General features: G+C 59.6%; 1 protein-coding gene across 2 annotated transcripts in view; it reads left to right on the top strand.

The window, feature by feature from the left end:
• Nucleotides 1-13,203, top strand: part of LOC123764833 (uncharacterized) — a 238,433-nt gene that overhangs the window by 212,067 nt on the left and 13,163 nt on the right. For both annotated transcript variants that reach the window (XM_069302694.1, XM_045753025.2), the window contains exon 3: nucleotides 4,965-5,076. In XM_069302694.1, the coding sequence (XP_069158795.1) occupies nucleotides 4,965-5,076 (112 nt within the window). The remainder of the gene's footprint in view (nucleotides 1-4,964; nucleotides 5,077-13,203) is intronic.

Here is a 13,203-nt window from a genome sequence, read left to right as displayed (position 1 = left end):
GTCCCGTCTGGTGTATGGTGGTCCCGTCTGGTGTATGATGGTCCCGTCTGGTGTATGGTGGTCCCGTCTGGTGTATGGTGGTCCCGTCTGGTGTATGATGGTCCCGTCTGGTGTATGATGGTCCCGTCTGGTGTATGGTGGTCCCGTCTGGTGTATGATGGTCCCGTCTGGTGTATGATGGTCCCGTCTGGTGTATGATGGTCCCGTCTGGTGTATGGTGGTCCTGTCTGGTGTATGGTGGTCCTGTCTGGTGTATGGTGGTCCCGTCTGGTGTATGATGGTCCCGTCTGGTGTATGATGGTCTCGTCTGGTGTATGATGGTCCCGTCTGGTGTATGGTGGTCCTGTCTGGTGTATGGTGGTCCTGTCTGGTGTATGGTGGTCCTGTCTGGTGTATGGTGGTCCCGTCTGGTGTATTGTGGTCCTGTCTGGTGCATGGTGGTCCCGTCTGGTGTATGGTGGTCCCGTCTGGTGTATGGTGGTCCTGTCTGGTGTATGGTGGTCCTGTCTGGTGTATGGTGGTCCCGTCTGGTGTATGGTGTTCCCGTCTGGTGTATGGTTACCTGGTTGATACCTGGTTGATGGGGTTCTGGGAGTTCTTCTACTCCCCAAGCCCGGCCCGAGGCCAGGCTTGACTTGTGAGAGTTTGGTCCACCAGGCTGTTGCTTGGAGCGGCCCGCAGGCCCACATACCCACCACAGCCCGGTTGGTCCGGCACTCCTTGGAGGAATAAATCTAGTTTCCTCTTGAAGATGTCCACGGTTGTTCCGGCAATATTTCTTATGCTTGCTGGGAGGACGTTGAACAACCGCGGACCTCTGATGTTTATACAGTGTTCTCTGATTGTGCCTATGGCACCTCTGCTCTTCATTGGTTCTATTCTACATTTTCTTCCATGTCGTTCACTCCAGTACGTTATTATTTTACTGTGTAGATTTGGTACTTGGCCCTCCAGTATCTTCCAGGTGTATATTATTTGATATCTCTCTCGTCTTCTTTCTAGTGAGTACATTTGGAGGGCTTTGAGACGATCCCAATAATTTAGGTGCTTTATTGCGTCTATGCGTGCCGTATATGTTCTCTGTATTCCCTCTATTTCAGCAATCTCTCCTGCTCTGAAGGGGGAAGTGAGTACTGAGCAGTACTCAAGACGGGACAACACAAGTGACTTGAAGAGTACAACCATTGTGATGGGATCCCTGGATTTGAAAGTTCTCGTAATCCATCCTATCATTTTTCTGGCTGTCGCAATATTTGCTTGGTTATGCTCCTTAAACGTTAGGTCGTCAGACATTATTATTCCCAAATCCTTTACATGCTGTTTTCCTACTATGGGTACATTTGATTGTGTTTTGTACTCTGTATTATGTTTAAGGTCCTCATTTTTACCGTACCTGAGTACCTGGAATTATCACTGTTAAACATCATGTTATTTTCTGATGCCCAGTCGAAAACTTTATTAATATCAGCTTGAAGTTTTTCAATGTCCTCAGCCGAGGTAATTTTCATACTGATTTTTGTGTCATCTGCAAAGGATGATACGAAGCTGTGACTTGTATTTTTGTCTATATCTGATATGAGAATAAGGAAAAGCAGCGGTGCAAGGACTGTACCCTGAGGTACAGTCCTGTCTGGTGTATGGTGGTGGTCCTGTCTGGTGTATGGTGGTCCCGTCTGGTGTATGGTGGTCCTGTCTGGTGTATGGTGGTCCTGTCTGGTGTATGGTGGTCCCGTCTGGTGTATGGTGGTCCTGTCTGGTGGTCCTGTCTGGTGTATGGTGGTCCTGTCTGGTGTATGGTGGTCCTGTCTGGTGTATGGTGGTCCCGTCTGGTGTATGGTGGTCCTGTCTGGTGTATGGTGGTCCCGTCTGGTGTATGGTGGTCCCGTCTGGTGTATGGTGGTCCTGTCTGGTGTATGGTGGTCCTGTCTGGTGTATGGTGGTCCTGTCTGGTGTATGGTGGTCCTGTCTGGTGTATGGTGGTCCTGTCTGGTGTATGGTGGTCCCGTCTGGTGTACGGTGGCCCTGTCTGGTGTATGGTGGTCCTGTCTGGTGTATGGTGGTCCCGTCTGGTGTATGATGGTCCCGTCTGGTGTATGGTGGTCCTGTCTGGTGTATGGTGGTCCCGTCTGGTGTATGGTGGTCCCGTCTGGTGTATTGTGGTCCTGTCTGGTGTATGGTGGTCCTGTCTGGTGTATGGTGGTCCCGTCTGGTGTATGGTGGTCCTGTCTGGTGTATGGTGGTCCTGTCTGGTGTATGGTGGTCCTGTCTGGTGTATGGTGGTCCCGTCTGGTGTATGGTGGTCCTGTCTGGTGTATGGTGGTCCTGTCTGGTGTATGGTGGTCCTGTCTGGTGTATGGTGGTCCCGTCCTGTGTATGGTGGTCCTGTCTGGTGTATGGTGGTCCCGTCTGGTGTATGGTGGTCCCGTCCTGTGTATGGTGGTCCTGTCTGGTGGTCCTGTCTGGTGTATGGTGGTCCTGTCTGGTGTATGGTGGTCCTGTCTGGTGTATGGTGGTCCCGTCTGGTGTATGGTGGTCCCGTCTGGTGTATGGTGGTCCTGTCTGGTGTATGGTGGTCCCGTCTGGTGTATGGTGGTCCTGTCTGGTGTATGGTGGTCCCGTCTGGTGTATGGTGGTCCCGTCTGGTGTATGGTGGTCCCGTCTTGTGTATGGTGGTCCCGTCCTGTGTATGGTGGTCCTGTCTGGTGTATGGTGGTCCTGTCTGGTGTATGGTGGTCCTGTCTGGTGTATGGTGGTCCCGTCCTGTGTATGGTGGTCCTGTCTGGTGTATGGTGGTCCCGTCTGGTGTATGGTGGTCCCGTCTGGTGTATGGTGGTCCCGTCTGGTGTATGGTGGTCCTGTCTGGTGTATGGTGGTCCCGTCTGGTGTATGGTGGTCCCGTCCTGTGTATGGTGGTCCCGTCTTGTGTATGGTGGTCCCGTCTTGTGTATGGTGGTCCTGTCTGGTGTATGGTGGTCCCGTCTGGTGTATGGTGGTCCTGTCTGGTGTATGGTGGTCCCGTCTGGTGTATGGTGGTCCTGTCTGGTGTATGGTGGTCCCGTCTGGTGTACGGTGGTCCCGTCTGGTGTATGGTGGTCCCGTCTGGTGTATGGTGGTCCCGTCCTGTGTATGGTGGTCCCGTCCTGTGTATGGTGGTCCTGTCTGGTGTATGGTGGTCCTGTCTGGTGTATGGTGGTCCCTAACTGGCTGTAGTCAAAGCAGGACTATAGCCAGTGAAGTGTAGGACCCACAACCCGTCCTCGACTCAAGTCCATTCCATCCAGCGGTCGACCCCACAGACTTATTCATAAATTTTTACATGTTGTTCATACAAAACCGGAATTTTCTCAAATATAAATTAATATTATAATATCTTAGTATATTGTGCATATATAGGCATAGGTTAGGTTAGGTGTTTAGGTTCTGTTGGCGACTGTTTGTATTTGTAGTTCGTGGGTGAAGCATTTACAGCGTTGTGGTTCGAACACCAGTCGTCAGTGAAACTTTTTTTTTTTTTTTGCAGGGATATTCCTGCGCGGGCCCTAAGCCTCGGGCTGGCCCACTGGGCGGGCCCTAAGTTTCTGGCTGGCCCAGTGGGCGGGCCCTAAGTTTCTGGCTGGCCCAGTGGGCGGGCCCTAAGTTTCTGGCTGGCCCAGTGGGCGGGCCCTAAGTTTCTGGCTGGCCCAGTGGGCGGGCCCTAAGTTTCTGGCTGGCCCAGTGGGCGGGCCCTAAGTTTCTGGCTGGCCCAGTGGGCGGGCCCTAAGTTTCTGGCTGGCCCAGTGGGCGGGCCCTAAGCCTCTGGCTGGCCCACTGGGCGGGCCCTAAGCCTCTGGCTGGCCCACTGGGCGGGCCCTAAGCCTCGGGCTGACCCACTGGGCGGGCCCTAAGCCTCTGGCTGGCCCACTGGGCGGGCCCTAAGCCTCTGGCTGGCCCAATGGGCAGGCCCTAAGCCTCTGTCTGGTCCATTAGGCGGGCCCTAAGTTTCTGGCTGGCCCACTGGGCGGGCCCTAAGCCTCTGGCTGGCCCACTGGGCGGGCCCTAAGCCTCTGGCTGGCCCACTGGGCGGGCCCTAAGCCTCTGGCTGGCCCACTGGGCGGGCCCTAAGCCTCTGGCTGGCCCACTGGGCGGGCCTTAAGCCTCTGGCTGGCCCACTGGGCGGGCCCTAAGCCTCTGGCTGGCCCACTGGGCGGGCCCTAAGCCTCTGGCTGGCCCACTGGGCGGGCCTTAAGCCTCTGGCTGGCCCAGTGGGCGGGCCCTAAGCCTCTGGCTGGCCCAGTGGGCGGGCCCTAAGCCTCTGGCTGGCCCAGTGGGCGGGCCCTATGCCTCTGGCTGGCCCAGTGGGCGGGCCCTAAGCCTCTGGCTGGCCCAGTGGGCGGGCCCTAAGCCTCTGGCTGGCCCAGTGGGCGGGCCCTAAGCCTCTGGCTGGCCCAGTGGGCGGGCCCTAAGCCTCTGGCTGGCCCAGTGGGCGGGCCCTAAGCCTCTGGCTGGCCCAGTGGGCGGGCCCTAAGCCTCTGGCTGGCCCAGTGGGCGGGCCCTAAGCCTCTGGCTGGCCCAGTGGGCGGGCCCTAAGCCTCTGGCTGGCCCAGTGGGCGGGCCCTAAGCCTCTGGCTGGCCCACTGGGCGGGCCCTAAGCCTCTGGCTGACCCACTAAGTGTTGCTTGTTTCTGCTTTACTTGGGCAGAGTATGAGTATTTGTGACTCGTATGGTCGCTTATGTGACAGTACGTGTACCTGGATGAGAGCATGTCTGTGTCTTTGTCTGTCGCCCAAAAATTGGCGGCAACTCGTAGATATTCAAATTTGCAGGGGGAATGGTGTGGGGTATGGGACGAACACAGGCTGGCTGGGAACGAAATGCCTACAATATTTATGTACTATAGGTCCATACTATATGGCGTGGTGGCCGCACGTCACCGGAGGGACACAGGTGTGGCAGAGCGACTAACAGTGTGGTTGTGTTGTTACAGAGAAGCTGTGGCGAGGTGAGGCGCCTACACTGCCGCATTGACTCCGACTGCGCATGTGCGGGTCTCTATCGCTGCAATAAGGCCCGGTGTAAAGTGTCGACCAAACAACCAGGTAAGTCCTGCCCTGCCTCACTGTCACTCACCTCCCCTGCCTCACTGTCACTCACCTCCCCTGCCTCACTGTCACTCACCATCCCTGCCTCACTCTCACTCACCTCCCCTGCCTCACTGTCACTCACCACCCCTGCCTCACTGTCACTCACCTCCCCTGCCTCACTGTCACTCACCTCCCCTGCCTCACTGTCACTCACCACCCCTGCCTCACTGTCACTCACCACCCCTGCCTCACTGTCACTCACCTCCCCTGCCTCACTGTCACTCACCACCCCTGCCTCACTGTCACTCACCTCCCCTGCCTCACTGTCACTCACCTCCCCTGCCTCACTGTCACTCACCTCCCCTGCCTCACTGTCACTCACCACCCCTGCCTCACTGTCACTCACCACCCCTGCCTCACTGTCACTCACCTCCCCTGCCTCACTGTCACTCACCTCCCCTACCTCACTGTCACTCACCTGCCCTGCCTCACTGTCACTCACCACCCCAGCCTCACTGTCACTCACCACCCCTGCCTCACTGTCACTCACCTCCCCTGCCTCACTGTCACTCACCTCCACTGCCTCACTGTCACTCACCACCCCTGCCTCACTGTCACTCACCACCCCTGCCTCACTGTCACTCACCACCCCTGCCTCACTGTCACTCACCTCCCCTGCCTCACTGTCACTCACCTCCACTGCCTCACTGTCACTCACCACCCCTGCCTCACTGTCACTCACCACCCCTGCCTCACTGTCACTCACCTCCCCTGCCTCACTGTCACTCACCTCCCCTGCCTCACTGTCACTCACCACCCCTGCCTCACTGTCACTCGCCACCCCTGCCTCACTGTCACTCACCACCCCTGCCTCACTGTCACTCACTTCCCCTGCCTCACTGTCACCTCCCCCCGCCTCACTGTCACTCACCTTCCCTGCCTCACTGTCACTCACCACCCCTGACTCACTGTCACGCACCTCCCCTGCCTCACTGTCACCCCCCTCTGCCTCACTGTCACTCACCTCCCCTGCCTCACTGTCACTCACCTCCCCTGCCTCACTGTCACTCACCTCACCTGCCTCACTGTCATTCACCACCCCTGCCTCACAGCCACTCACCTCCCCTGCCTCACTGTCACCCCCCCCCCTGCCTCACTGTCACTCACCACCCCTGCCTCACTGTCACTCACCTCCCCCCTGCCTCACTGTCACTCACTTCCCCTGCCTCACTCTCACTCGCCACCCCTGCCTCACTGTCACTCACCACCCCTGCCTCACTGTCACTCACTTCCCCTGCCTCACTGTCACCTCCCCCCGCCTCACTGTCACTCACCTCCCCTGCCTCACTGTCACTCACCACCCCTGACTCACTGTCACTCACCTCCCCTGCCTCACTGTCACTAACCTCCCCTGCCTCACTGTCACTCACCACCCCTGTCTCACTGTCATTCACCACCCCTGCCACACTGTCACTCACCTCCCCTGCCTCACTGTCACTCACCTCCCCTGCCTCACTGTCACTCACCTCCCCTGCCTCACTGTCACTCACCTCCCCCCTGCCTCACTGTCACTCACCTCCCCTGCCTCACTGTCACTAACCTCCCCTGCCTCACTGTCACTCACCACCCCTGTCTCACTGTCATTCACCACCCCTGCCACACTGTCACTCACCTCCCCTGCCTCACTGTCACTCACCTCCCCTGCCTCACTGTCACTCACCTCCCCTGCCTCACTGTCACTCACCACCCCTGCCTACCTGTCACTCACGACCCCTGCCTCACTGTCACTCACCACCCCTGCCTCACTGTCACTCACCACCCCTGCCTCACTGTCACCCCCCCTGCCTCACTCACTCACCACCGCTGCCTCACTGTCACCCCCCCTGCCTCACTGTCACTCACCACCCCTGCCTCACTGTCACCCCCCCTGCCTCACTGTCACTCACCACCCCTGCCTCACTGTCACTCACCACCCCTGCCTCACTGTCACTCACCACCCATGCCTATCTGTCACTCACCTCCCCTGCCTCACTGTCACCCCCCCTCCCCTGCCTCACTGTCACTCACCTCCCCTGCCTCATTGTCACTCACCTCCCTTGCCTCACTGTCACTCACCTCCCCTGCCTCACTGTCACTCACCTCCCCTGCCTCATTGTCACTCCCCACCCCTGCCTCACTGTCACTCACCACCCCTGCCTCACTGTCACTCACCACCCCTGCCTTACTGTCACTCACCACCCCTGCCTCACTGTCACCTCCCCCCCCTGCCTCACTGTCACTCACCACCTCTGCATCATTGTCACTCCCCACCGCTGCCTCACTGCCACTCATCACCCCTGCCTCACTGTCACTCACCACACCTGCCTCACTGTCACTCACCACCCCTGCCTCACTGTCACTCACCACCCCTGCCTCACTGTCACTCACAACCCCAGCCTCACTGTCACTCACCTCCCCCCTGCCTCACTGTCACTCACCTCCCCTGCATCACTGTCACTCATCTCCCCTGCCTCATTGTCACTCACCTCCCCTGCCTCACTGTCACTCACCTCTCCTGCCTCACTGTCACTCACCACCCCAGCCTCACTGTCACTCACCTCCCCTGCCTCACTGTCACTCACCTCCCCTACCTCACTGTCACTCACCTCCCCTGCCTCATTGTCACTCACCACCCCTGCCACACTGTCACTCACCACCCCTGCCTCACTGTCACTCACCACCCCAGCCTCACAGTCACTCACCTCCCCTGCCTCACTGTCACTCACCTCCCCTGCCTCACTGTCACTCACCTTCCCAGCCTCACTGTCACTCACCTCCCCTGCCTCACTGTCACTCACCACCCTTGCCTCACTGTCACTCACCTCCCCTGCCTCACTGTCACTCACCACCCCTGCCTCACTGTCACCTCCCCTGCCTCACTGTCACCTCCCCTGCCTCACTGTCACATCCCCTGCCTCACTGTCACCTCCCCTGCCTCACTGTCACTCACCACCCCTGCCTCATTGTCACTCACCACCCCTGCCTCACTGTCACTCACCACCCCTGCCTCACTGTCACTCACCTCCCTTGCCTCACTGTCACTCACCACCCCTGCCTCACTGTCACTCACCTCCCCTGCCTCACTGTCACTCACCACCCCTGCCGCACTGTCACTCACCTCCCCTGCCTCACTGTCACTCACCATCCCTGCCTCACTGTCACTCACCTCCCCTGCCTCAGAGTCACTCACCTCCCCTGCCTCACTGTCACTAACCTCCCCTGCCTCACTGTCACTCACCTCCCCTGCCTCACTGTCACTCACCTCCCCTGCCTCACTGTCACTCACCTCCCCGGCCTCACTGTCACTCACCTCCCATGCCTCACTGTCACTCACCTCCCCTGCCTCACTGTCACTCACCTCCCCTGCCTCACTGTCACTCACCTCCCCTACCTTACTGTCACTCACCACCCCTGCCTCACTGTCACTCACCTCCCCTGCCTCACTGTCACTCACCACCCTGCCTCACTGTCACCTCCCCTGCCTCACTGTCACCTCCCCTGCCTCACTGTCACCTCCCCTGCCTCACTGTCTCCTCCCCTGCCTCACTGTCACTCACCACCCCTGCCTCACTGTCACTCACCACCCCTGCCTCACTGTCACTCACCACCCCTGCCTCACTGTCACTCACCTCCCATGCCTCACTGTCACTCACCACCCCTGCCTCACTGTCACTCACCTCCTCTGCCTCACTGTCACTCACCACCCCTGCCGCACTGTCACTCACCTCCCCTGCCTCACTGTCACTCACCATCCCTGCCTCACTGTCACTCACCTCCCCTGCCTCAGAGTCACTCACCTCCCCTGCCTCACTGTCACTAACCTCCTTTGCCTCACTGTCACTCACCTCCCCTGCCTCACTGTCACTCACCTCCCCTGCCTCACTGTCACTCACCTCCCCTGCCTCACTGTCACTCACCTCCCCTGCCTCACTGTCACTCACCTCCCCTGCCTCACTGTCACTCACCTCCCCTGCCTCACTGTCACTCACCACCCCTGCCTCACTGTCACTCACCTCCCCTGCCTCACTGTCACTCACCACCCCTGCCTCACTGTCACTCACCACCCCTGTCTCACTGGCACTCACCACCCATGCCTCACTGTCACTCACCACCCCTGCCTCACTGTCACTCACCACCCCTGCCTCACTGTCACTCACCACCCCTGCCTCACTGTTACTCACCACCCCGGCCTCACTGTCACTCACCACCCCTGCCTCACTGTCACCTCCCCTGCCTCACTGTCACTTCCCCTGCCTCACTGTCACTCACCACCCCTTCCTCACTGTCACTCACCACCCCTGCCTCACTGTCACTCACCACCCCTGCCTCACTGTCACTCACCACCCCTGCCTCATTGTCACTAACCACCCCTGCCTCACTGTCACTCACCACCCCTGCCTCACTGTCACTCACCACCCCTGCCTCACTGTCACCTCCCCTACCTCACTGTCACTCACCACCCCTGCCTCACTGTCACTCACCTCCCATGCCTCACTGTCACTCACCACCCCTGCCTCACTGTCACTCACCACCCCTGCCGCACTGTCACTCACCTCCCCTGCCTTACTGTCACTCACCATCCCTGCCTCACTGTCACTCACCTCCCCTGCCTCACTGTCACTCACCTCCCCTGCCTCACTGTCACTAACCTCCCCTGCCTCACTGTCACTCACCTCCCCTGCCTCACTGTCACTCACCTCCCCTGCCTCACTGTCACTCACCTCACGGGCCTCACTGTCACTCACCTCCCCTGCCTCACTGTCACTCACCTCCCCTGCCTCACTGTCACTCACCTCCCCTGCCTCACTGTCACTCACCTCCCCTGCCTCACTGTCACTCACCACCCCTGCCTCACTGTCACTCACCTCCCCTGCCTCACTGTCACTCACCACCCCTGCCTCACTGTCACTCACCACCCCTGTCTCACTGTCACTCACCATCCCTGCCTATTGTCACTCACCACCCCTGCCTCACTGTCACTCACCACCCCTGCCCCACTGTCACTCACCTCCCCTGCCTCACTGTCACTCACTACTCCTGCCTCACTGTCACTCACCTCCCCTGCCTCACTGTCGCTCACCACCCCTGCCGCACTGTCACTCACCTCCCTGCCTCACTGTCACTCACCACCCCTGCCGCACTGTCACTCACCTCCCCTGCCTCACTGTCACTCACCACCCCTGCCGCACTGTCACTCACCTCCCCTGCCTCACTGTCACTCACCATCCCTGCCTCACTGTCACTCACCTCCCCTGCCTCAGAGTCACTCACCTCCCCTGCCTCACCGTCACTAACCTCCCCTGCCTCACTGTCACTCACCTCCCCTGCCTCACTGTCACTCACCTCCCCTGCCACTGTCACTCACCTCCCCGGCCTCACTGTCACTCACCACCCCTGCCTCACTGTCACTCACCTCCCCTGCCTCACTGTCACTCACCACCCCTGCCTCACTGTCACTCACCACCCCTGTCTCACTGTCACTCACCATCCCTGCCTCCCTGTCACTCACCACCCCTGCCTCACTGTCACTTCCCCTGCCTCACTGTCACTCACCACCCCTGCCTCACTGTCACTCACCACCCCTGTCTCACTGTCACTCACCACCCATGCCTCACTATCACTCACCACCCCTGCCTCACTGTCACTCACCACCCCTGCCTCACTGTCACTCACCACCCCTGCCTCACTGTTACTCACCACCCCTGCCTCACTGTCACTCACCACCCCTGCCTCACTGTCACTCACCTCCCCTGCCTCACTGTCACTCACCACCCCTACCTCCCTGTCACTCACCACCCCTGCCTCACTGTCACCTCCCCTGCCTCACTGTCACCTCCCCTGCCTCACTGTCACTCACCACCCCTTCCTCACTGTCACTAACCACCCCTGCCTCACTGTCACTCATCACCCCTGCCTCACTGCCACTCACCACCCCTGCCTCACTCTCACCTCCCCTACCTCACTGTCACTCACCACCCCTGCCTCGCTGTCACTCACCTCCCATGCCTCACTGTCACTCACCACCCCTGCCTCACTGCCACTCACCTCCCCTGCCTCACTGTCACTCACCACCCCTGCCTCACTGTCACTCACCACCCCTGCCGCACTGTCACTCACCTCCCCTGCCTCACTGTCACTCACCTCCCTTGCCTCACTGTCACTCACCTCCCTTGCCTCACTGTCACTCACCTCCCCTGCCTCACTGTCACTCACCTCCCCTGCCTCACTGTCACTCACCTCCCCTGCCTCACTGTCACTCACCTCCCCTGCTTCACTGTCAATCACCTCCCCTGCCTCACTGTAACTCACCTCCCCTGCCTCACTGTCACTCACCACCCCTGCCTCACTGTCACTCACCTCCCCTGCCTCACTGTCACTCACCACCCCTGCCTCACTGTCACTCACCACCCCTGTCTCACTGGCACTCACCACCCATGCCTCACTGTCACTCACCACCCCTGCCTCACTGTCACTCACCACCCCTGCCTCACTGTCACTCACCACCCCTGCCTCACTGTTACTCACCACCCCGGCCTCACTGTCACTCACCACCCCTGCCTCACTGTCACCTCCCCTGCCTCACTGTCACTTCCCCTGCCTCACTGTCACTCACCACCCCTTCCTCACTGTCACTCACCACCCCTGCCTCACTGTCACTCACCACCCCTGCCTCACTGTCACTCACCACCCCTGCCTCATTGTCACTAACCACCCCTGCCTCACTGTCACTCACCACCCCTGCCTCACTGTCACTCACCACCCCTGCCTCACTGTCACCTCCCCTACCTCACTGTCACTCACCACCCCTGCCTCACTGTCACTCACCTCCCATGCCTCACTGTCACTCACCACCCCTGCCTCACTGTCACTCACCACCCCTGCCGCACTGTCACTCACCTCCCCTGCCTTACTGTCACTCACCATCCCTGCCTCACTGTCACTCACCTCCCCTGCCTCACTGTCACTCACCTCCCCTGCCTCACTGTCACTAACCTCCCCTGCCTCACTGTCACTCACCTCCCCTGCCTCACTGTCACTCACCTCCCCTGCCTCACTGTCACTCACCTCACGGGCCTCACTGTCACTCACCTCCCCTGCCTCACTGTCACTCACCTCCCCTGCCTCACTGTCACTCACCTCCCCTGCCTCACTGTCACTCACCTCCCCTGCCTCACTGTCACTCACCACCCCTGCCTCACTGTCACTCACCTCCCCTGCCTCACTGTCACTCACCACCCCTGCCTCACTGTCACTCACCACCCCTGTCTCACTGTCACTCACCATCCCTGCCTATTGTCACTCACCACCCCTGCCTCACTGTCACTCACCACCCCTGCCCCACTGTCACTCACCTCCCCTGCCTCACTGTCACTCACTACTCCTGCCTCACTGTCACTCACCTCCCCTGCCTCACTGTCGCTCACCACCCCTGCCGCACTGTCACTCACCTCCCTGCCTCACTGTCACTCACCACCCCTGCCGCACTGTCACTCACCTCCCCTGCCTCACTGTCACTCACCACCCCTGCCGCACTGTCACTCACCTCCCCTGCCTCACTGTCACTCACCATCCCTGCCTCACTGTCACTCACCTCCCCTGCCTCAGAGTCACTCACCTCCCCTGCCTCACCGTCACTAACCTCCCCTGCCTCACTGTCACTCACCTCCCCTGCCTCACTGTCACTCACCTCCCCTGCCACTGTCACTCACCTCCCCGGCCTCACTGTCACTCACCACCCCTGCCTCACTGTCACTCACCTCCCCTGCCTCACTGTCACTCACCACCCCTGCCTCACTGTCACTCACCACCCCTGTCTCACTGTCACTCACCATCCCTGCCTCCCTGTCACTCACCACCCCTGCCTCACTGTCACTTCCCCTGCCTCACTGTCACTCACCACCCCTGCCTCACTGTCACTCACCACCCCTGTCTCACTGTCACTCACCACCCATGCCTCACTATCACTCACCACCCCTGCCTCACTGTCACTCACCACCCCTGCCTCACTGTCACTCACCACCCCTGCCTCACTGTTACTCACCACCCCTGCCTCACTGTCACTCACCACCCCTGCCTCACTGTCACTCACCTCCCCTGCCTCAC

This window comes from Procambarus clarkii, chromosome 48 (genome assembly GCF_040958095.1).
Source record: "Procambarus clarkii isolate CNS0578487 chromosome 48, FALCON_Pclarkii_2.0, whole genome shotgun sequence".
NCBI lineage: Eukaryota > Metazoa > Arthropoda > Malacostraca > Decapoda > Cambaridae > Procambarus > Procambarus clarkii.
Note: the sequence above shows the minus strand (reverse complement) of the source record. Positions and strands in the feature narration are given on the sequence as shown.